This window comes from Rhinocladiella mackenziei, assembly GCF_000835555.1.
Source record: "Rhinocladiella mackenziei CBS 650.93 unplaced genomic scaffold supercont1.4, whole genome shotgun sequence".
In the NCBI taxonomy this organism is placed as follows: Eukaryota; Fungi; Ascomycota; class Eurotiomycetes; order Chaetothyriales; family Herpotrichiellaceae; genus Rhinocladiella; species Rhinocladiella mackenziei.
The window spans coordinates 2,109,114-2,129,074 of record NW_013550601.1 but is presented as its reverse complement, the minus strand read 5'-3'; the positions used below and the strand labels follow the sequence as shown (position 1 = coordinate 2,129,074).

The 19,961-nt window shown below is 51.3% G+C and overlaps 8 protein-coding genes across 8 annotated transcripts; 5 read left to right on the top strand and 3 right to left on the bottom strand.

Moving 5' to 3' along the window:
- Positions 1 to 225: 225 nt before the first annotated feature.
- On the bottom strand, positions 226 to 655 carry Z518_05914 (vacuolar transporter chaperone 1; the record flags this gene model as incomplete). The annotated part of the gene is made up of 2 exons (XM_013416724.1): positions 226 to 563; positions 622 to 655. The coding sequence occupies 2 exons, from the start codon at positions 653 to 655 to the stop codon at positions 226 to 228; spliced, it is 372 nt and encodes a 123-aa protein (XP_013272178.1).
- Positions 656 to 1,587: 932 nt separating this feature from the next.
- On the top strand, positions 1,588 to 1,971 carry Z518_05913 (uncharacterized protein; the record flags this gene model as incomplete). The annotated part of the gene is made up of 1 exon (XM_013416723.1): positions 1,588 to 1,971. The coding sequence occupies one exon, from the start codon at positions 1,588 to 1,590 to the stop codon at positions 1,969 to 1,971; it is 384 nt and encodes a 127-aa protein (XP_013272177.1).
- Positions 1,972 to 2,115: 144 nt separating this feature from the next.
- Z518_05912 (uncharacterized protein) lies at positions 2,116 to 2,601 on the top strand (the record flags this gene model as incomplete). The annotated part of the gene is made up of 2 exons (XM_013416722.1): positions 2,116 to 2,178; positions 2,233 to 2,601. The coding sequence occupies 2 exons, from the start codon at positions 2,116 to 2,118 to the stop codon at positions 2,599 to 2,601; spliced, it is 432 nt and encodes a 143-aa protein (XP_013272176.1).
- A 5,186-nt stretch (positions 2,602 to 7,787) lies between these two features.
- Positions 7,788 to 8,840, top strand: Z518_05911 (uncharacterized protein; the record flags this gene model as incomplete). The annotated part of the gene is made up of 3 exons (XM_013416721.1): positions 7,788 to 7,837; positions 7,911 to 7,942; positions 8,020 to 8,840. 3 exons carry the CDS (start codon positions 7,788 to 7,790, stop codon positions 8,838 to 8,840), a joined length of 903 nt encoding a protein of 300 aa, XP_013272175.1.
- Positions 8,841 to 12,440: 3,600 nt separating this feature from the next.
- On the bottom strand, positions 12,441 to 14,795 carry Z518_05910 (uncharacterized protein; the record flags this gene model as incomplete). The annotated part of the gene is made up of 1 exon (XM_013416720.1): positions 12,441 to 14,795. The coding sequence occupies one exon, from the start codon at positions 14,793 to 14,795 to the stop codon at positions 12,441 to 12,443; it is 2,355 nt and encodes a 784-aa protein (XP_013272174.1).
- A 339-nt stretch (positions 14,796 to 15,134) lies between these two features.
- Z518_05909 (uncharacterized protein) lies at positions 15,135 to 16,531 on the bottom strand (the record flags this gene model as incomplete). The annotated part of the gene is made up of 2 exons (XM_013416719.1): positions 15,135 to 15,215; positions 15,266 to 16,531. 2 exons carry the CDS (start codon positions 16,529 to 16,531, stop codon positions 15,135 to 15,137), a joined length of 1,347 nt encoding a protein of 448 aa, XP_013272173.1.
- Positions 16,532 to 17,421: 890 nt separating this feature from the next.
- On the top strand, positions 17,422 to 18,039 carry Z518_05908 (uncharacterized protein; the record flags this gene model as incomplete). The annotated part of the gene is made up of 1 exon (XM_013416718.1): positions 17,422 to 18,039. One exon carries the CDS (start codon positions 17,422 to 17,424, stop codon positions 18,037 to 18,039), a length of 618 nt encoding a protein of 205 aa, XP_013272172.1.
- An 851-nt stretch (positions 18,040 to 18,890) lies between these two features.
- On the top strand, positions 18,891 to 19,940 carry Z518_05907 (uncharacterized protein; the record flags this gene model as incomplete). Its single annotated transcript, XM_013416717.1, has 1 exon — positions 18,891 to 19,940. One exon carries the CDS (start codon positions 18,891 to 18,893, stop codon positions 19,938 to 19,940), a length of 1,050 nt encoding a protein of 349 aa, XP_013272171.1.
- Between the last annotated feature and the right edge of the window lie 21 nt (positions 19,941 to 19,961).

Here is a 19,961-nt window from a genome sequence, read left to right as displayed (position 1 = left end):
TCCTTTCTTGCCCGGTCCTATGCTATCCTATCTTGTCGATAAGCTGAAGCAGCTCCGTTGGAACTCCAGACTATGCAAATTCCTCCGCCATAGTTCCTTTTCATTCTTTCAGTCCTTTTTTGGGGTTATGCGCATTCCGTTTTGTTCAATCATTCTAATAGTCGGCATTTTTCTTATGTACTCCAAAACGTCCCAATTCCAATCTCTTCATCACAATTTCCCAACTCATGCCCCGACAACTCGGAGCACGAAGTTGACCACCACAGCTGCCAAAAGAGCCAGAGCCAGCACGGTGGGACCGATTCGGTCGTCGAAACCACCCTGACCTCTTACTCGAATACTCTTTGCTCGCCAGTGGAACGTGAATAAGGCGTATATCATAGCCGCCATGGCTACTAACGTGAACAGGCCAGCTGAAATACGGCCGACTGAGTCACCAAAGTTGAGCAGACCCACGGCGAGACCGCCGAGAATGACAGTAAAGTTGAGCCAAGAGAGGAAAGTACGTTCATTGGCAAAGAAGACCTTGGGTTCCACCCGAGTTGGGAGAGCGATGCGCTTGCCTTAATACACCTAGTTTAGCAGGATGAGATGATGAGGGGAAGGTTGGTTTCGACGTACCTGGCGCACTCTGTAACAATGGTTGTTCAGACATCTTGCAGGTGGACCTTTGTTCGCTATATCTCTTGGTATGACAGATAGAATTTCCCGGTGAATGATCTGAGGATGGCGATGTCACAATAGCTCTGGCAGGCACTATCTGTGGTTCTGGGGTCCAAGTTGTCTCGGGTGATTCGACAATTAGTTTTCCGCTTTTCAGGCGTGTTTGATTGAGTGAGGTTGCGAACCAATTACTCCTAGTCGGGCGGAGAGACCTTTGAGCCAGAAGAGGAATTGACTTTAATTCGTCACTTGCGTAAAAAAGCTGGGCAACAACGCTTTGGAGGGAACGATGGACCAGTTTGGTTATTTGCCCGCCCCCGTTGTGTTTTTTTCTTTTTGGTGATCCTGAGCTTTCACCTTCAGGCTCGAATAGGAGTCCTGAATGTGATGTCTCGCGTGCTTCACCCCGTGGAAAAGCTGATATCGAAACTCCTGCCGGACACTCCAATCACAGCTCAAATCCTAGTCTAGACCGGGTTTTTTCTGAGGAGCTCAGGAGGAGAATTGCGATATCGTGGATTCGTAGCTCAGTTGGACGGTAAATCGCAGGTGGGTAGGCTCAAGATCAGTTTGTCCAGTGTTTGCTTGCCAGTGTTTCAAAGCCACAACACACGGATCAGGGTGGACGAGGATATGTTCAAATAAGAGGGAAAAGATAACAAGACAGTCTCTTGACTTCGAAGATATACGCAGAACAAAGTGAAGAGCCCACTAGAAGGAAGGACGGCAGAGCTACGTCCACAGTGCCCTCCGAGCTCAAGCTCCCTCCCACAGTGCGTGCGGGGACATCGGAGGCACCTGCTGGCTCTGATGCCTCCCATTCGCCAAGCATCTCACTCACTCTTTCGCAGACAAAGCCGAAGTTGTCCAACTAGCGAACTTGCTAAGCACGAGCACGTGCTCAATTGCACTTCAGCAGCCAAAATGTCGACCCTACTACGGAAGGCCAAGTCAACTATCGCTGCAGTAGTGGAGGCACGTCACGATGCGTCTTCAAGTTGGACCAACCTGTCAGGCAAATTGGCCACCAGAAACGGACTACACAAAGCCCAACTCCATCCTGAGACGCTCTTCAACCCATCTTTCAGCAAGAGTACTCTCGCCTTACGTCATCCCCAGGCCGACCAACCTTTGACCGAATTTCGCAGACGATTTGCCAGGGAGGCAAAGGAAGAGGAGAAAGCAAAGGAACGGATTCTACGTGGAAGGCCCAGCGAAGACGCCAGCATTCAGTCAAGAGATCAGGACAACAAAATCGCTCAAACACACGGGATTGACTCAGGACTGCGGCCTAGTATTCGGAGATAGTGGTTGCCCCGGCTACGACAGCAAAGCCCAAAGAGACAGACAACCAAACCACCGGGGTCTTCTAAGTCTCTTGACGACATAATCCGCAAAGCCCAAGAAGGCTACATTTGCAAGGACTGGGAAGGTGGAAAAATCGCCATCAAAATGGCATCTGCACCCGCCACGCCGCCAGTACCCTACACTCGTCTCAAAGAAATCACAGAGAATGTAAGTCGAGCCCCGGCACTAGGATTTCAGCGGCTAATCGTCACGTCCACACAGGCATGTGAGGCCGCACTGGCAGGGGTCTCGTCATATTCCCACCCGGATACAGAGTCCTGGAATACCACCATAATCAACAGCATCTTGGGCGCATTGGTCGAGGAAACGGCCCCGAAGCCCGTCTCGGGGTCATCTCCCGCTCAGCCGCAATTCAAGTACGTGGTCAACAGCACGATCATCCAGCACGCGGCTGCTTCGTCAACGTCCAGCGACGGTCCCAAGAAGATAAGTGGTCGCAGAGGCATGCACGCAGCCAGCGGGGCATATTGGAATAACGAGAAAGATGGCATGTGGAGTTTCAAGTATCCTGGTGCAGACAGTAAGGGATTGGATGTCGTTATTGGCATCATCTGGGTCTGGGTTGGATAGGCACCAGCTTCGATTCCGGACGAAGGGATCAAGGAATCGAATGACGACCAAGTCTCGTCGTTCACCGGTTACCATACTCTGAATTCAGGAAATTGGTAATCTTCACAGGGCGACGGTTTGCATGGATAGGCGCCTGTATTGCTGGAAAAGCCGAAAATGCAACGCCGTTGTGAAAAGTTCAAGTGGCCCAGACGTTGCATTAAAAAAGTCCACCTGAAACATTGGTCTGAAATTCTTCAATGTCCCACGAGTACCTGCGACATCGTCGAAGTCCGTTGGAAAATTTTTGTCCTCGTTCGAACATGCAATTCTAAAGCAGGGTGGCTGTGAGAGTCCAGTTGAGTAGGAAGTTTGAATAGGACAGAATGCTAAATCCAAGTCAAGCCAAAGGAACTGCCCCGAGTTCGGGAGATTAATTGTTCCAGCTAAAAATCCAATCGCCAGTTGTACAGACTACGTTGGTCTCTGGGCACGGACAGGAGAGGATATCATCACTATGGTGTTGTCGCGTGAAGATGGCCTGAAGGCTTTTTCCCACCGGTGAGGCCCCCCCCCCCCGGTGGTCGCAGCGTTCTAGGATCCCCCTTTTCTTACGTACTGCATCTCCACACCCACCTTTTCTCTTCTTCTCCATCACATTTCCGACCGATGCCAAAGTTATTTTGACGTTAGAAGTTGTGGGCGCAGTGCCGTATTTGCAAGTCTTTGCGAAGAGAGGCTATTTTTCAAACCTTCAGTTTGTCGGTCGGACGCTGAACATATCAAGCCGCGCGCGGCAAGATTGGATTTCGGTTTCCCCGATCAAACTGCGTCAAACTGTCAGGAAATGGTGAACCAGCCCAATTCTGTCCAAGTGAACAACTGATATTTACATACAATCCATGGATCACGGGGGGAAGGATGGTTGTGGCGTGACCACGGCGAGCCCGAGCCGCAGTAAAGTCGCAGTTGTTATTGGTGAACAGAATAATGCTCGTCGTGGTTCGGGGACGCATAGCCGGAAATTTGTCTCCCTGGTCCTCATAACAGCCGAAGGCCGCCCAATTGGACTACTCACTATTTCGTACCCACACCACGGTCCATACCAACCCGCGTTTTTGGAGGATGCCACCGACCAAAGACGGTGGATCGTTAGAAGGCTTGTGGAGCGGCGATCTTCATGCTGACGTGCCTTTTTTCAATGAAACACTAGCCCCAAAAAGCGTTTCCTTCAGTTTTTATCTGTGCCCGTCCCGCCTTACTGTGCTCTCATCGTGCTGCAACAAGGGGACAAGCCGTTCCTTTTCCAAGATCAGCCGGCGGAAATGAGCCGAGCTGTAAGTGACGTTAGAATGAGGCGGGACAATCAGTCAAGCGAAGGTCAGCTTCTGCTTTTGGGGAGAAGATCGGCAAGAGCAAAACAAATACGGTAGTAGACTGAACGACCCAAATTTGATATCGGGACGGTGGTGACGATCAATAGGGGCAGGAGAGCCACTCTTTGGTAAGCAGACCATTGTCATGGACTAGGGATTGGGGTTAGAAACCCCCAAGTCGGAACTACGACTCCATCTCTATCCAAAGAGCCGACTCTCCAGCACGCTTGAGAGCTCATTGCTTTCGGCGGGGAGTTGAAAGCAGTGGGAGATCATCCATCCAATGCTCAGAAATTCTAAGCTGAAGAAATGGCCAGAGGCTTGACTGAATGGTCACGACCAAGCCATAAAGCTTGGGGAGAACAGTTCGAATCATGCCTTGGGAGCCAGGACGGGAAAAGTAAGGGACACGAAGGACCGTAGATATTCCGAAACAAGGTTCAAACCGACACAGACCGGCGATGGGATATGCCCATCTTCACGACCATCGTCGCCCCCCTTCCACCTAGAGCACCTAGACCGGAGGCCAAAGGGCCTTTCCACAAGGCTGGACCGGATCTGCCATGCGAAAAGCGACGATCAGGCTTGATACGGTGAATGCAACTGGACGCCGAGGGAGATGACGACTTTGCGAAACGGGACAGTTGAAGCCACACTCATCATACTTGTAGAATTTCTGCCCAGTTATGGCGTTTCCACCAGATTTCCAATGCTTTAGGGTCCCACAGACTTGCCGTGGACACTTGACACGGCTTTCGAGAGCAGAGCATGAAAAGGTGTACGTCAAGCACCGTTCGGCCTTTCCAAAGCCCGATACCGTCGGTTGAAGACGAAATGCAATGGGAGAGTAGCTCGGCTCAAACGACTGTCGACTTTGTCGGTCAAGCAAATATCGAGCATGCAGGAACTAAGCCCGGCCTGGATGCAAGGCTGCTCTTGAGGGGCACAGTATGCAAGGCACATGCAACAGATGCAGGGTAGACTACACAGATGGGGTTCACGAGAACCTTCGGTACCAATTGTAGAAAGCATTCCGTACACCCGAAGCTTATCTGAGGTCCTCTCTGCTTGACTATGCTCCCATGGGCTCAAACCACCGTGGGTCCCAGCGATTATGCACCGTAAGTCGTTATTAGCTTGATAGCTTAACAGCCGGGGAGTCGACGATGTCGCCAGGGAAACATGGGTAAGTCTACTCGAGGAGGAGCCAGGGGGCAGTGTTGGATTCGGGAGTAAGGTCGCTGGGTGGACAAGAAAGTTCTGCAGCAGGGTGAATCGTGATGCAGCAGCGGGACACGAGATTTCAAAAATTCACTGGTTGCGAAGAAACTCGCCTGGAGGAAGCCGTAGAACTATGACAATGGGTGGGTGGAGAGAGGTTTCTCTTTCGGTCGACGCCGTGATGAGAAGGAAAAAAAAAAAAAAAAAAATTCCCAATGCAGAGATCGCATGCTGACTGGTTCAACGTGGCGTAAGGACGAGCAAATCCCTGCTATTGGATTAATGGCCACTAATGAATGGGCTAACCATTTGGTCGCAACATAGGCTCTGCCATATGAATCACCATTGCAAGCAGCGAGACAGCATTTGCTATGAACTAAAGCAGAGCCCTTGATTATTATTTCTTTTTTTCAGGCAATGACGAATTTCGGTACCAATAGGCGCCTCAAGCTCACCATATTCTTCAGCAGTAACTCGTTGTCGGAGTCATGTGTTCCTGCGCTTGTGCCTGTGCCTGAAAAAAATTTTGCCCCCCTGCACAGCACGTTTTGCATCATGCAGCGCATGCTAAAGATAACGCGGCTGGGATGTAGTTGAATTTTTCCTCTTCTCCCTCCACTACTGGTAAAATCAAAGATGAGGCTGTGCCAATGCCCAAATCCTAGTCACCAGTCAAGAGACGAGCCGACCGAGTAATCCCTGGCTGTGAAGGAGTGGTGTACTTCCTACATAGTACGATCGCAAAGAAACCACTAACATAACCGACTGCTAGCATCCTCCCACTTCCTTCTTCAGGCGAGGGTTCCCCCAGCCATCTCTCAGAATACCCTAGTTCCGATCGTCCAGCTCTGCAAGGGTCGACCTCGATCTATTGATTCCACTCAAATCCTATGGAGCTGAATCTCGCTCGACAATCGAGTAAACTTTGCCTCCCTGGCCATGTAATCGAGTCTGACTCTCCCAAACGAGAGATTCACTACCGAATCGATGCGGAGGATACAGGCTAATGAGGTCTGCTAACCATACACATCCATGTCAGACCGTACCCGATACTTCGATGCTTCTTTGTGACAGCCTCGAGCCTTGAGCCTCGAGCATAGGCCTATCTGTAGCCTCCTCCATCTCAACGTACTACCACAAAGACACCAGAGACACGCACATGTTACGTCCGTTGTCACACCGTCTTCCGCCTCCCAGTCCTGCGCTGTTCGAACGTCGAGATAGAGTAGTAGTCGGGAAAGCTGAATAGCTCGGACCAATAGCTACATCATTTGTGTATTGCAAGCTGGGTCGTGTGGCAAAGTCCCGCAGAAAAACTGTTCCTACACAACTGTTTTGTCCAAAGTTCGTGGAGGCTCCCGCGGCTGAAGGGCGGACAAACGACTCACAGACCACCTCTGGCTTCTTTAGCCCAGCCTCCAAGGAATTACTCGTAGCTCAAGAACCCCTATACTGGGAATGGAACATGGCGCACTTGTCTTTGAAGCTATGCCGTTCCAGGCTTCCCTGCTGGGTGAATCTCAGATCCCATCCCTCTCCGAAGTTCCCATCGGCATGGCACCTGGCATTTTCACCACTGGGTTCCCCAACTGGGTACCAGTCCACAAGCTCACCATCTTACCCTGTTGAAGCAGTCCGCTCCCTGCCGAACGGCGGTCCCGACCTGCGCGGACGGCGACGATCTGGCTATCTGACGTTCCCTCTCTACTCGGTGGTCGGCTCAAGGATTGTATCCCAAGGGGGTGAACCCTTGCTCACCTGGCCCGTGGCGTTCGCCGTTCCAATGGCTCGTTGAGATGCTCGTGCCTTGTCTCATTCCAAGCTGGACCAGGTACCTTTTACCGAGTCTCAAGCAAGAATTGCACGCATCAGAAAAACTGCCCTCCTCGGAGCCCCGGTCATTGACTATTGTGCCCGTGTACATGCCGGCAGCCAATTCCCATCACTCCCGCCCAGCAGCACACTTCCTCTGGCCAAATGGTACCCAACTAAGGCTGTGGCTGACTACGCTCCGTTTCACTCTCGGAAAATAATCCTCCTAGAACGGTGAGCGGGTCCCCAATTGCGAATACCACTATTCTTCCCCAAGGTTTTCTTCTGCCTCTCACGGTCGCGGATCCATCAGAGGCACTGCTCTCCACAGATATAGGGCAGTCGCCGCCAGGCCCATGACCCGAATGACATTGTCGGGTCTCTACTACTCGTCGTCAACCGTTTGCCGGCATTTCATTCAACTTGACCATTCGCAGACCGGCCGTTGCGCTATTCTTGTCGAGAACCTCGTGGCTGCCCAATCAGACCTGATACACTCGTCTTATCCAGCGCGATTCATCTCCTTTTAATTCTGAACACATCACTCTCTCCATAACCGGTGATACCCATTCAAATCATTTCGAAACTTCAGCTTTGGATCCTAGTATTGTCACTGGAGGAATAGTCCCTGTTGCCAACTCATTGCTTCTGCGGATCCTCCCTTTCGCACCCGGTCTTACGTACTGCAGCATTGGCCAGATACACGTCAATGCAAGAGCCGCTCAAGGTACTTGAATGATGTCGGTCGCCACAGAGACCATTCACCAAACCAACAAGAAAGTCATTCAGGTTGTCGCAATGTCGGAACCTGGCAGTGAAGCAAGCAAGGCAGCAGCAGAGAGGAAGAGGTCAGTATTTTGCCTCGTGTTTTTTTTTTTTTTTTTTTTTGTCATCTGGGAATTTCCACTGAATCTCGGTCAGGGAATACAACCGCAACGCCCAGCGAGTCTTCCGTAAGTAGCCCATACCACTTCCCTGCGACCCTCCGTCCCCCCGAATTCGCCTTCCTCCAGGCACTAATTTGGACCAGGGGCAAGGCGCAAGGAACACTTGAGCAAGCTGGAAGCGGCCCAGCGTGAACTGAACAGTATCCAGGTGGAAGAAGTGGAACGACTCCGTCGTGAGAATCAAGCGCTCGTTCAAGAGAACGAGTCTTTGAAAGCAGCCTATGGGTCCCAAGCCAGCTCACCGGGTCCGTCGGTCAGTCCTGGTGAACTCAGGGGTTCGCCTTCAGGATATCTTGCGTATGGAGCACCAACTGGTGGCTATCTAGGTCCAGTCGGCGCGTCTCATTCTTACGTACCAGGTGCTGTGCCGGCTTCGCTACCTCCACCGGTTTCGACTCCCATGTCGACCGCCAGCAACGACCCCAGCAGTCTTGTCGTCGTGGTACCCAACAACATCCGCGAAATTCGGCGGTCACTCCACCACATGTTCTCCCCTCTTCTCGAAATACCTGTTATCTCGAGTCCACAAACACATTTGGCTACTTTAGCGGCCCTAGAGCCCACCTTACCCGCCTCTTTAAAACCTACACAATTACAGCTCTCTACTCCCCACCATGCGTACATAGATATGCTCCCTTCGCCTCTGCTCAGAGACCGACTTATTGCAATTGGACCGGCGAATGCCAATACATTCCTTACAGAGGCGTGTACCATTACCTGTGATATTGAAGATACGGGACAAATGACAATATGGGGAGAAGATTGGCTGAATGATTTCTCCTGGGAATTTTCGGCCAGTGTGCTAGAAAAATGGGGAGGATGGCTTCTCACCGCTGAATGGGGCCAGAGAGCTAACTTTTGGCGACGTCAAAGAGGAGCGCCAATACTCCCAGGTTACGACTGATGAGATATGGCCGGCCGGCGATTTGTCTCTGATTTTGATTTCAGGCGCCACCCTACAAGGAGAAAGTCTTTGACGCTGACAGGTTGGGCTGGAACAGTGGCCTTTATGGGAAGACGGAACACTCTAACTGGAATCCTTACACGAAACAATATCAACTACACTTTAGTTGGATGTGGCAATGGGCATATGTCCATTCGCGCGCGTGTGTCAACCTTCCGCGTTGCAATATACTTCGCGACGTCGTGCAAGGGCCGTCCCGGCCTTACACTTCGAGTTGAATAACGGCGCAGGCTGCCGCTTCAATCAGTCCGAGTTTCTTTTGCATGTGCACGGCTGTACAATATTGTCCGAACTCTTTCATGTATTATTACACAGGCGCTGTTCCTTTTCTTCCGTCCTGTCATGAATCTGAGGATCGATCGTCGACGGGCCAAGCCCATGGAAGTTTGTCGTCAGGACATAATGTTACGTCGAGGTTATTAGGGGAAGAACCGTTTATCGTTAACAGGAGTACTATGGCTTCGTGAAGTGTGATTGTGAACGGAGGCTCACGATGTGCATCTGAGAGTCGTGGGCCAGTCGCAAAAGAAGGGACGGACCAAGTCGAGCCCTGAACGCGTTCGCCATCGCTGGGTACGAATGGATTCAAAGGGACGTTTTCCTATCTGATTGCAATGAAAAAGTGCAGCTTTGCAGCCTCCCGAGTCGAATTTGTTGGGATTTTCCAGGGGTCCTTCGAGTATTACGTACATAACTGCCTCGCTGGTTCACGCATCCCACTATGCCTTGTCCAAGAGGTGAATATCGCAGGCGGTCATTCTCAATCGACCAACAGCCGGATTAACGACATCACGGAATGAGAATTTTGTCATCCTAGGTCGATGACACCAGAGATCGCACTTATTTGACCAGGGAAAGAGAAGTCATCAGCCTATCCAACAGCAGCGACCCATTTCAACACTGCGAGCGGAGAAAAGCTCACCCTCTACACGAGAGAGCATTATCGAAGTCGAGTCATTCATACAATGGGATTTTACTGACCTGGTTGTGTTTATTCCCCTCCCACTGGTGACTTCAGGTGTGAACCTGACAAATGCCGTATCAGCGAAGCAGGCGGCCTCCCTCGTAAACAATCCCTTTGATTTTGTGCAAACGATTTCGGCCACTACCAGCGTGGTGTATATCGTCCTCGAGAGATCGATAAATAACTGCTGGTCTAAGGCGCTGCCACTGATCGAAAGACCAATCGGACGATTTCGCCAAAGGAGATATGACCCCTTCCAAAAGACTATCATCAAGCCACGTCCTAAGCGACGAGTCAATTTTGACATCGAATTGAAGCTACTTTCTTATGGGTCGTTTGTCGAAGGCGTGATATATCAAGAAGGTTGGCAAGGACGATTCTGGACAAGCTCTCGCATACTTGTGAGAAATGGTTGGCTGAAACACTCCACAACCCAGCCGATCCTGGATTCCTGAGCCTGTTCGCAGAGCATTTCTACCCCAATGAACCTTTCAAGCACAAGACATCCAAATTGTATCGAAAAAGATGATGAACGTTTACTTCGCTCGACCTCTGTGCTCTTGTCAGGAAGATCGAGGAGCGTGGCAAAATGGGCCAACGACAAATGGACCTTCTCAAAACGCGAACACAGATCTATCGACGCGCACTCGCTTCCTCCCATTTTCGAGAACGCTTCATAGCCTTTAGTTTCAAAGGCACCCCGTAAATACAATTTTCCTCTTTCCTCATGGTTACTCCTTCCAAGCACTTTCACAAGATTTCAGAGGCCACGAATGGAAGGATCACCAGCAGAGAATCCTATGATCGAGAGAAAGAGTCTAGTTTGTCCCGTTTGGGGGGCCGCGTTGGAAGACACTAGACAAATGAGAGGAGAACGGAGTGCGAATCAAAGAACACACTAGAAAACCGATTTGGCACGCGGAGGTCACTCATAACCTACTGCTGAGGCCTCGGAGTACAGAAGGCTTTCTGTCCAAGGAAGGAAACGACGGATGGAAACTTTTGACAGTGCATATTTTGACTTCGCCACGATGACTTTTCTGTGCCACTGCAATGGAAAATATGGATGGTATCTGAGTTGGAAGAGAAGACGCTAACGCTGATCAACGCAAGCCTCAAACGGCATCACCTTTGGCACAAATACGACTATATTTAATGTTGTGACAGCTTTGACACCGTCCGAGCTGAGGAAATTTTCGACGCCCCTCACAAGAAGTCGACATTTTGACAGGAAATACCTGGATCGTCGGAAACCTGCCAAATTCTACGTCCGCTTGGCTTGCCAAAGCCCATTCAACCGAGCCACGAATTCACGGGTCCTCCATCTCGCTCAAATCTTGAATCTATCAAGTTTCTCAAATGAGAGCATGAACAGGATCTCCTGAACTCGTGTCCTCCGGAAGACAATTCCAACCAGAGATTCGTCCTGACAACCACGTTAACACACATCTTAGCAGGCACCATCACCCACCATGAAAAATGTCCATGTAGACCTGCACCTGGAACAATATGGGGTGGATTTTCTCATTGTAGCGAAGGAGAGCATGGCCAAAAGCACGATAAAGCAGGAGAGGACGGTGGAAGCATTCCTCCATGTTCCTCATCACCTTTTCGCACCAAGGACGTGGGTTTGGATGGTGCAGGAGACATGAGAAAGGAGATTTGAAGTCTGTAGTTATGCAATATTAATTACTCTCGTACCAACTCACGCGCGACAGTTATGTGTGAATGACGATACTTATGCTTTATGGTTCCGAGCAGCAATCAGAAGTGGATGGAAATCTGGAAAGGAAATCTGAGAAAGCAAATCCTGACATCCATTCCGTTTGTTATTGTACAAGTCATGCTCTGTTACATATCTATTTTGGATGTCTCAAAATCGGACTGGATATGGGTATCAAATGCCAAAGATTGAAACGCCAACACAAACACAGAGAAATCCGATTTGTCGTTATATTTTGTCGTCACATCTCTTTTCACTCAAGTATAAACATGTGTTTTTCCCTTCTTTTTCTTTTTTTCACCGTAGAAGAGGGGTTTGGGGGAGGGGAGAAGAAAGGAGAAGGGCCGTATGGAGCGAACGTTTCCGATACACCTCTGACTGTTGAAGGGAGTGGAGTGCGTAGAAAAGAGCGAAGAAGGACATTGATTTCCTTTCGCTCCTTCATTTTAGAAGGAAAAGTAATTCATGGTCCGGAGACGCCCGTCGGTGTGCACAGGAAGAACTTGTTGTTTGTACAACGAATCTTCGAATAAGCTGGCTGGGACTAGTTCTGTTGTGCATTATGCAGGGAGAGTATCACCGTCATGGAGTTCTGTCGATGTAGAATAGGAGAAGGTCAAGGGAGAAAGCAAGAACCTCGCAGGCACAGGTAGAATCGTCGGTCGGTCGCCCCGGTCAAATGGTGGTCATCCATTTGACTAAAAAGTTGCAAAGGTTGTTCCAGTCAAACAATCCCGTCCCAGACCAGGGCAGGCCAGCTCAAAGCCAATCATCCGGTTCGATTTCTTGATGGGATGCATTTTTGCGTAAACCCCCATGAACCATCTCAGATTCCACCTTCAGGCTGGATGGGTTATTTCCCAACCTTCAATTCCAATGACTCTCTATTCTTAGCGACCACCACCTTGGCCACTTGTCCGGTCGTCAACTCGCCGCGAATGATCTTGTCCGCCAACTTCCTTCCAATCTCATGCTGGATCAAGCGATTCAGGGGCCTGGCGCCATACCTGGGATCATAGCCTTTCTCGCATAACCAATCTTTCACGTCGCTTGAGATGTCAAGTTTCATCCTGCGATCGTCGAGTCGAGCCTGGAGCTCTTTGATCCGTATATCCACAATATCCCGTAACGCGGATTTCGATAGTTTGTTGAAGATGATGAATTCGTCAATGCGGTTGAGGAATTCAGGTGGGTAACTGGCTTGCACCACTTCCATGACCCCTTTTTTCTGCTCGGGTGTTACCGTCTCGATGTCGGCCCCGGTACCCATGAGAATTTCAGCACCAAGGTTGCTCGTCAAAACGATCAGCGTGTTTCGGAAATCGACTTTGTGGCCCTGGCTGTCCGTCAAGAAGCCTTCGTCCAAGACCTGCAGCAACAGGCTGGAAATATCGCGATGCGCTTTCTCGAATTCGTCGAAAAGCAGGACCGCGTAAGGTTTCCGTCGTACCGCCTCCGTCAATTGCCCTGCATCTTCATAGCCAATGTAGCCCGCAGTTGCTCCGATGAGCCGCGACACGGTGTGCTTCTCTTGAAATTCGGACATGTCGAATCTCACCACCGCCGACTCCGAGCTGAAGAGGAAATTGGCAATTTGTTTGCAGAGTTCAGTCTTTCCAACACCCGTAGGCCCCAGAAACATGAAACTGCCGAGCGGACGGTTTTCACCGTTCAGGCCGGCCCGTTGCATCCGGACTGCATTGGCAACCGCCGTTAGAGCTTCGTCCTGACCTCGGACATGCTCCCGCAACTTATCCTCCATTTTGATGAGTTTCTCTACTTCCCCGGCCATGAGCTTGGTGACTGGAATTCCAGTTGTGCGGCTCACGACGTTGGCGATATCATCAGCCGTCACGGAGTCGTGGATTAAGGTCTCTCCGTTCTTGGTGGTGGCCGATACTTCCTCTCCTTCTCGAGGTAATTGCGATTCCAGTTTGGGAATCGTGGCATACTGTAGTTCACCAGCCCGGGCGAAATTTCCTTCTCGTCGAGCCTGCTCCAGCTCCTGTCGTGCTTTCTCCAAATCTTCTTTGGTCCGCTTGATGGCTTCAATTTCTGCTTTCTCGCGATCCCAGATCTCGGTCAGACGGTCGACTTCCCTTTTCTTCTCTGTGAGGGTTTCTTCCAACTTTTGCCGCCGTTCTTTCGAAGCGATATCCGTCTCTTTGCGCAGAGATTCCAGTTCGATCTGAATCGTCATGATCTCCCGGTCGAGCTTTTGAATGGCATCGGGTTTGGATTCTTGTTGCAACCTTAAGGCCGAAGCAGCTTCGTCGACTAGATCAATAGCTTTGTCCGGGAGAAATCGATCGGTGATGTAGCGATTACTATAGGTTGCAGCGGCGACCAGTGCGCCGTCAGTAATGCGGACGCCATGGTGAACCTCATATCTATCCTTGATACCTCGCAAGATAGAGATGGTGTCTTGCACCGATGGTTCACCGACCTGAATTGGCTGAAAACGTCGAGCAAGGGCGACATCCTTTTCAATCTGGCGGTATTCATTTAACGTTGTTGCGCCACAACATTGTAATTCGCCCCGGGACAACGCTGGCTTGAGAAGGTTGCTAGCGTCAATAGAACCTTCTGCCTTTCCAAGCCCAAGGAGTGTATGCAGTTCATCGACAAAGAGAATAACACCTCCCTGAGCCTCTTCCACCTCTTTGAGGACTTTCTTCAGTCTTTCCTCGAAGTCACCTCGGAACTTAGCACCTGCTATCAACTGGCCCAAGTCAAGGGCAATGACTCTTTTATTCTTGATGCTTTCGGGAACATCGCCTCTCACAATCCTCTGGGCGAGGCCTTCCAGGATGGCGGTCTTACCCGTCCCGGCCGCACCGATCAAGACAGGATTGTTCTTGGTTCGTCGGGAAAGAATCTGAATTGTCCGATGTATTTCTCCGTCTCTTCCGATGACGGGGTCGAGTTTACCATCCCGTGCTCGAGCTGTCAAGTCGACACCATATTCTTCCAATGCAGGCTTTTCTGGCTCTCCTCCGAGATTCATGCGATGCGTGCCTCCTGGAGGATGTGGTCTTCCATTGGCATAAGTCCGTATGGGGGAGCATGCCGGCAGAACGGTGCAGGGAATGATGGCAGGCCTTGGCCCTCTCGCGATCAAGGGAGTGATTATTTTTCGAAGTGACGGAGCTGCTAGTGGTCGTGATGACACAGCTCGCCGAGCGAGCGACGATTTCGCGGCGTTCATGTCTGTCGGATGGGGGATAACGTTGCAGCGCAAGACGCTCTCAGCAAAGGCTATCGGGTGGTCGAGTAATCTTTCGAGGCATGACACCGCAAGGGAATGGGAAGCCAGCAAAATAGATACGCTAAGAGGCCGTTCTGGAAACCCCGAGCAAAATCGAGCGACTACGAAGAAGCTGCAGAATTCTGCAATGATCTCATGCTACAGGGTTCCCCCATGCGAACTAGTTTGCCAAGGATATAGAACTTCCCTCTTTCGGTTTAGCGTCATGCGAGCGTCACGCGAAAGGGGACGAATAATGTCTCCAGCCTTGCGATATCAATTTCTTTGCATATTCGACATTCACGGTCGTATCGCTGCCTGACTGGCCCTCAGACTGCCTACGACCGTGAAAGAGAGCACTGGAGAGATGAGGTAGGAAATCTACCAATTTATTAGCTAGTTGACACGCGACATACGGTTGGATTGCTCACAGTAAGAAGCTCTGCGATGATCCTCTCGTCTTCCTCGTCCGCATCGCTAACTTGCACGAGCGTGATGAGCTTCATTGCGGGCGGCCCCGTCGGCATCAACATCATGGCAAACCACAGCATCGGATCAGGACCTAAAATGTCTGTCTTGGACGCAAGCGCGTAAATGAAAGATATAGATGCTGCGGGCCAGACAAGGAAGCGGATCATCAAGATGAAGGTAACGGTAATCCAGGGCAACTTCCTCCGACTCTGGCCGGATGATCTTGCTTCTCGCCACGATGTGTAGAGCGAGACTCCAGCGACCACCACCGGGAGCGGGACAAACAGGCCGCCGATACTCTGTAAAGATGTCGTGAGCCAGGCGGCGAAGATGCCTCCCTCATATGTATCATTGAAGAAGGCCCGATGAAGAGCGGGAATCATGCCGATGATAGCCCCTATAATCGCGCCCAAGAGCGGAGCATTGAAAAAGTCGGACATGAACAAGAGCCACCATTTGGCTCGTGGACCAAGCTTGATCCATTGCTTTCGAGGCACGATTGACGCGCGCCGATTCACAGAGGGTCGTCGCTGTACTGTTGATGACTTCCGGGTTGATGGGAAAAATGAATTTTCCACAAATGGGTCCGAAAACTGGACGATGGAACCCTGCCCACCAAGCAAGCCAGTTTGCTCACCCGGTTCGGTCTCTGCGTCATCCGTGCCGTCATCTTCCCCGAGAGACCCCTTATCCTCATCCGCGGCATGCTCGGTGTCGATCAGTCGTGGGCCGACGGCGAAAGTCAGGCAGCTGGAGATGGTGGCGAAGACAAGAAAATACGACTTGGCTCGCTCAACGGCGTCCCGAGTACTTTCATCCGCCACCATCAACGACCCCAAAACACCCGTCTCATCCAGGGCGCCAATGAGCAGCAGCGGATAGCTGGTCGTATTATTGAACATGAGCGCCACAGTTGTCCAATCAGGCATCCCTAGCCACAGGTGGGCCACAATGCCGATCAAAAAAGATATGAAATGGCAGATGATGGCCCAGATGGAGACGATGAGGTAGCGACTTGCCGACCCGGCGTGTAACTCGGACCCGATCTTGGTGACGAGCAGAGCTGGGAGGAACATGCGTACGCATACTTTGGAGATGGCCTTGGTGTTGGCAGGATTGAGGAGGTTGAGCCACGCAGTGACCCCTCCATAGAATATGACCAGCAATACCGAAAGACTGGCTTGAACGGCGGCCAGGAATGATTCTAAGAGACCTACTGGTGCCATTTTGTGGGAGAATCGAGTGGAGGATTTGGCGGAACAAGCTCTGGCGATGGTGATTAGACAGGCGCTGCCTCAGGGAAAGCGATTGGACTGGGACTCGTCGGTTTTGGTGGTTAATTGCTGCCGAAAGGCCCCAATATTGCATGACATTACTGAAGTTTCCAAGACAACAAGTCGGATCGAACATACATCGCCATATGCAGGTGCCCAGGAAGGTATGTAACCATGAGAACGACAATGAGGAGAGCTAAGCTCCACGGGTTTGCACCAATTAACAATTAGCAGCTTATTAAGCGAACTCCCAAAGGAGGAAGGAAGAGCCGAGACGCCTGCGAATGAGGGGAACACCTGGCGATCAAAGCGGCAGCTTTCAAACGCCAATAATTCCCTTTCACGAATTCCCGTAATTTAAAAGCAGCGTTGGCTGCTCCCCAAAAAGGCAACGCATCGAGCCTTGGCAGCGAATTGGGATCTTTTTTTGAGGGTGTGTGTCTGCTCTTCTTCCAACTGCAACTCTGAAGCGGTCCTGACCAGCCTCTGTTGCTCAATAGAATACCAGCCTTCAATCAGCATGGGTTTCACCGACCTTGTCTCCGATAGTGGCCTCACCCGTAGGTGATTCGACCAGGATCCCTCTTGCATCCGGCACTGACTCAACATAGTTCTGAACAACTGGCTCCAAACTCGTTCATATATCACTGGGTATGTAAAACTCTCCTGGGACGATCCTATCCCGGTCACTTTTGTAAGATGAGAACAATTCGGTCCGTGTTGATGAGGCGGCTTAAGACACCGCCAAATGACTACTTCCAATCGCAAGCATTTGCATCTCTGACTGCAAATGAGTGAACGTGCCTTGAGGTCAATTTATTCGTGCCACTCTCCGCTGACGTATGGTCTACAGCTTCCAGCCATCTCAAGCGGATGTTGTCTGCTTCAAGGCCTTGAAAGAGCCCCCCGCCGTCGAGAAGTTCCCCCACGCCTACCGTTGGTACAACCACATCAAGTCGTACGCGGCTGACTTCTCCACCCTTCCTGGTGACCCATCCAAGCCATTCACTACCTATGGACCAGAGGCTGTTGCCGTAACACAAAACCCTAAGGATGCGCCCGCCGCGGAGGACGATGATGAGGTCGATCTTTTCGGCTCCGACGATGAGGAGGAGGACCCCGAAGTCGTTGCAGAGCGTGAGAAGAGATTGGCCGAGTACAAGAAGAAGAAGGAGGGCAAGGCCAAGCCGGCAGCCAAATCTGTCGTCACCCTCGATGTCAAACCTTGGGATGATGAGACAAATATGGATGAGTTGGTCCAGAACGTCCTCGCTGTCGAGATGGACGGTCTCGTCTGGGGTGCTCACAAATTGGTCGCTGTCGGCTTCGGTATCAAGAAGATGCAGATCAACTTGGTCGTCGAGGATGAGAAGGTCTCCCTTGACGAGCTGCAGCAGAAGATTGAGGAGGATGAGGACCACGTTCAGTCCACCGACGTTGTTGCCATGCAAAAGTTGTAGGCGATATGCAGACTGGCATGGACTCCTCGGACCTGGTCAGATCATTCGTCTGCTATGGCCGTTATCGTAAAGCACAAGACCCCAAAAAAGTCGACTATCTAGGGATGCAGCCTCGCGTGGGAGGGCCTGAAATGGCAAGCCTTGGCTTCTTAGAACGATTGCATTGCTCTGGTTCACGATAGACGAGATGAAAATGAATGACACGCGAGCAACACTGAACATCTCCTCTCGAAAAGGTAGTGATAACTACCAGCCTTGTTACTTTGTAGACATGGGGCCCTTTTCCTGCGGACTTTTTATCAAATCTGAGACATTCCATTTCCGTGGCCCATGATTAGTTGGTTCGACTAGGTCCGGACGTCTCCAGCCACTCACTCGCTTTCATTTTCCTCTCTGGTTTAATAACGCGAGAGACTGCATTGAAACTATAATAGTAGCACGGTCCTTTCTTCAATCCTCTGTTCTCGCCTTTCCTTCCACGCGATATCACCAGAAACTGTGTCTGAATTGCTCCTGCCCTGGGTCGAAGGCTGGGCTGCACCAGGGATACTCTTGACAACCAAACCACACCATCCTTTTTCCCGAGCTGCCCTGGAGGCAAATTGGATCATACAAGGAATCTTCAGAGCATTGAATGCCCTCAAAAGACACCCTCCTATACTTCAAAGCGAAAAGCGGTGAGAACAGCGGCTTCGTTGACAACGTTGAGACCCTAACAGCCTCCTCAGCACCACAACCACGCGGGAACGAGGCAACCTCGCAGGACCTCTCTGGCGAGGGTCTCCTTTCAGCTTGATCTTGTCCTGCAAAACCTAGAGATCACGGCTCGAACAACAAGCTGAAAGCGAACCATGGATTTGAAACTCAAAATTGACCCACCACTCCTCAACTCAGCTTGCCCATGGGCGACCACCCTTGAAGATATCAAAGCTCTCTATGATAGCCCATATACCGGCGCTGTGACAATCCGAACGAGCTTACTTGAAGGTTTCACGCATGACGACACAGTCCACCAGTATATCTTCTTTACACCAGGCAGGACCATTCCTGCAGGCGCCCCCAAGGGGGAGGAATCCAAACTATCTACCACCACAACGCCCTCGGAACCGATATCCACGCTCAATACGCTAGGCTATTCCCCTCTCACGCTGAGCGAGTATCTGGGCATCATCAACGAGATTGTAGGCCAGCGGCACTTGGGCACAGACACTCCCACGAAGAAACCTTTTATCATCAGCGTGACAGGCACGCCAGACGAGATCGCAATGGCGTATGCTCTGGTCGCCAACGCGGCTGAGATGGACGAAGACCTACGCCTCGCCATGGAAGTCAACCTGTCGTGCCCGAATATCACGCATGCCCCTCCGCCTGCCTATGACCCTGCCCAACTCGCGGACTACCTTGAGGCTATTAGTGATTCGAAATCCACATATCGCGGCCGCATGGTGACGCCAGAATCTGTGCCCAAGGTCGGCGTGAAGCTCCCTCCGTACACGCACGCGGCGCAGTTCGACATGGTGGTCTCAGCCCTTTGTGCCGCGAAGTCGAGTGAGCCCGGCGAAGGATGCGTTGTGGACTTCATCACCTGCACAAACACTCTCGGATCCTGCCTTTTGCTTGACGACGCTCTGGCACCTGCGCTGAAAAGTGAATCTGGGACCGGTATCGGCGGCCTCGCAGGCGCTGCATTGCACCCACTGGCCCTCGGCAACGTCGCGACTTTCCGCCGCCTGCTCGATGCACACACGGAAACCCGCGCTGTCGCTATCCTAGGCGTTGGTGGTGTCGAGGACCGCGCCGGCTTTGAGAGGATGCGTAAGGTCGGCGCCGCAGCTGTTGCATGCGCCAGCGCCTTGGGACGTTATGGTGTCGGCGTTTTCGAGAAGATAACAAAAGGCTGAGTTATGGATTATGTCAGTAAG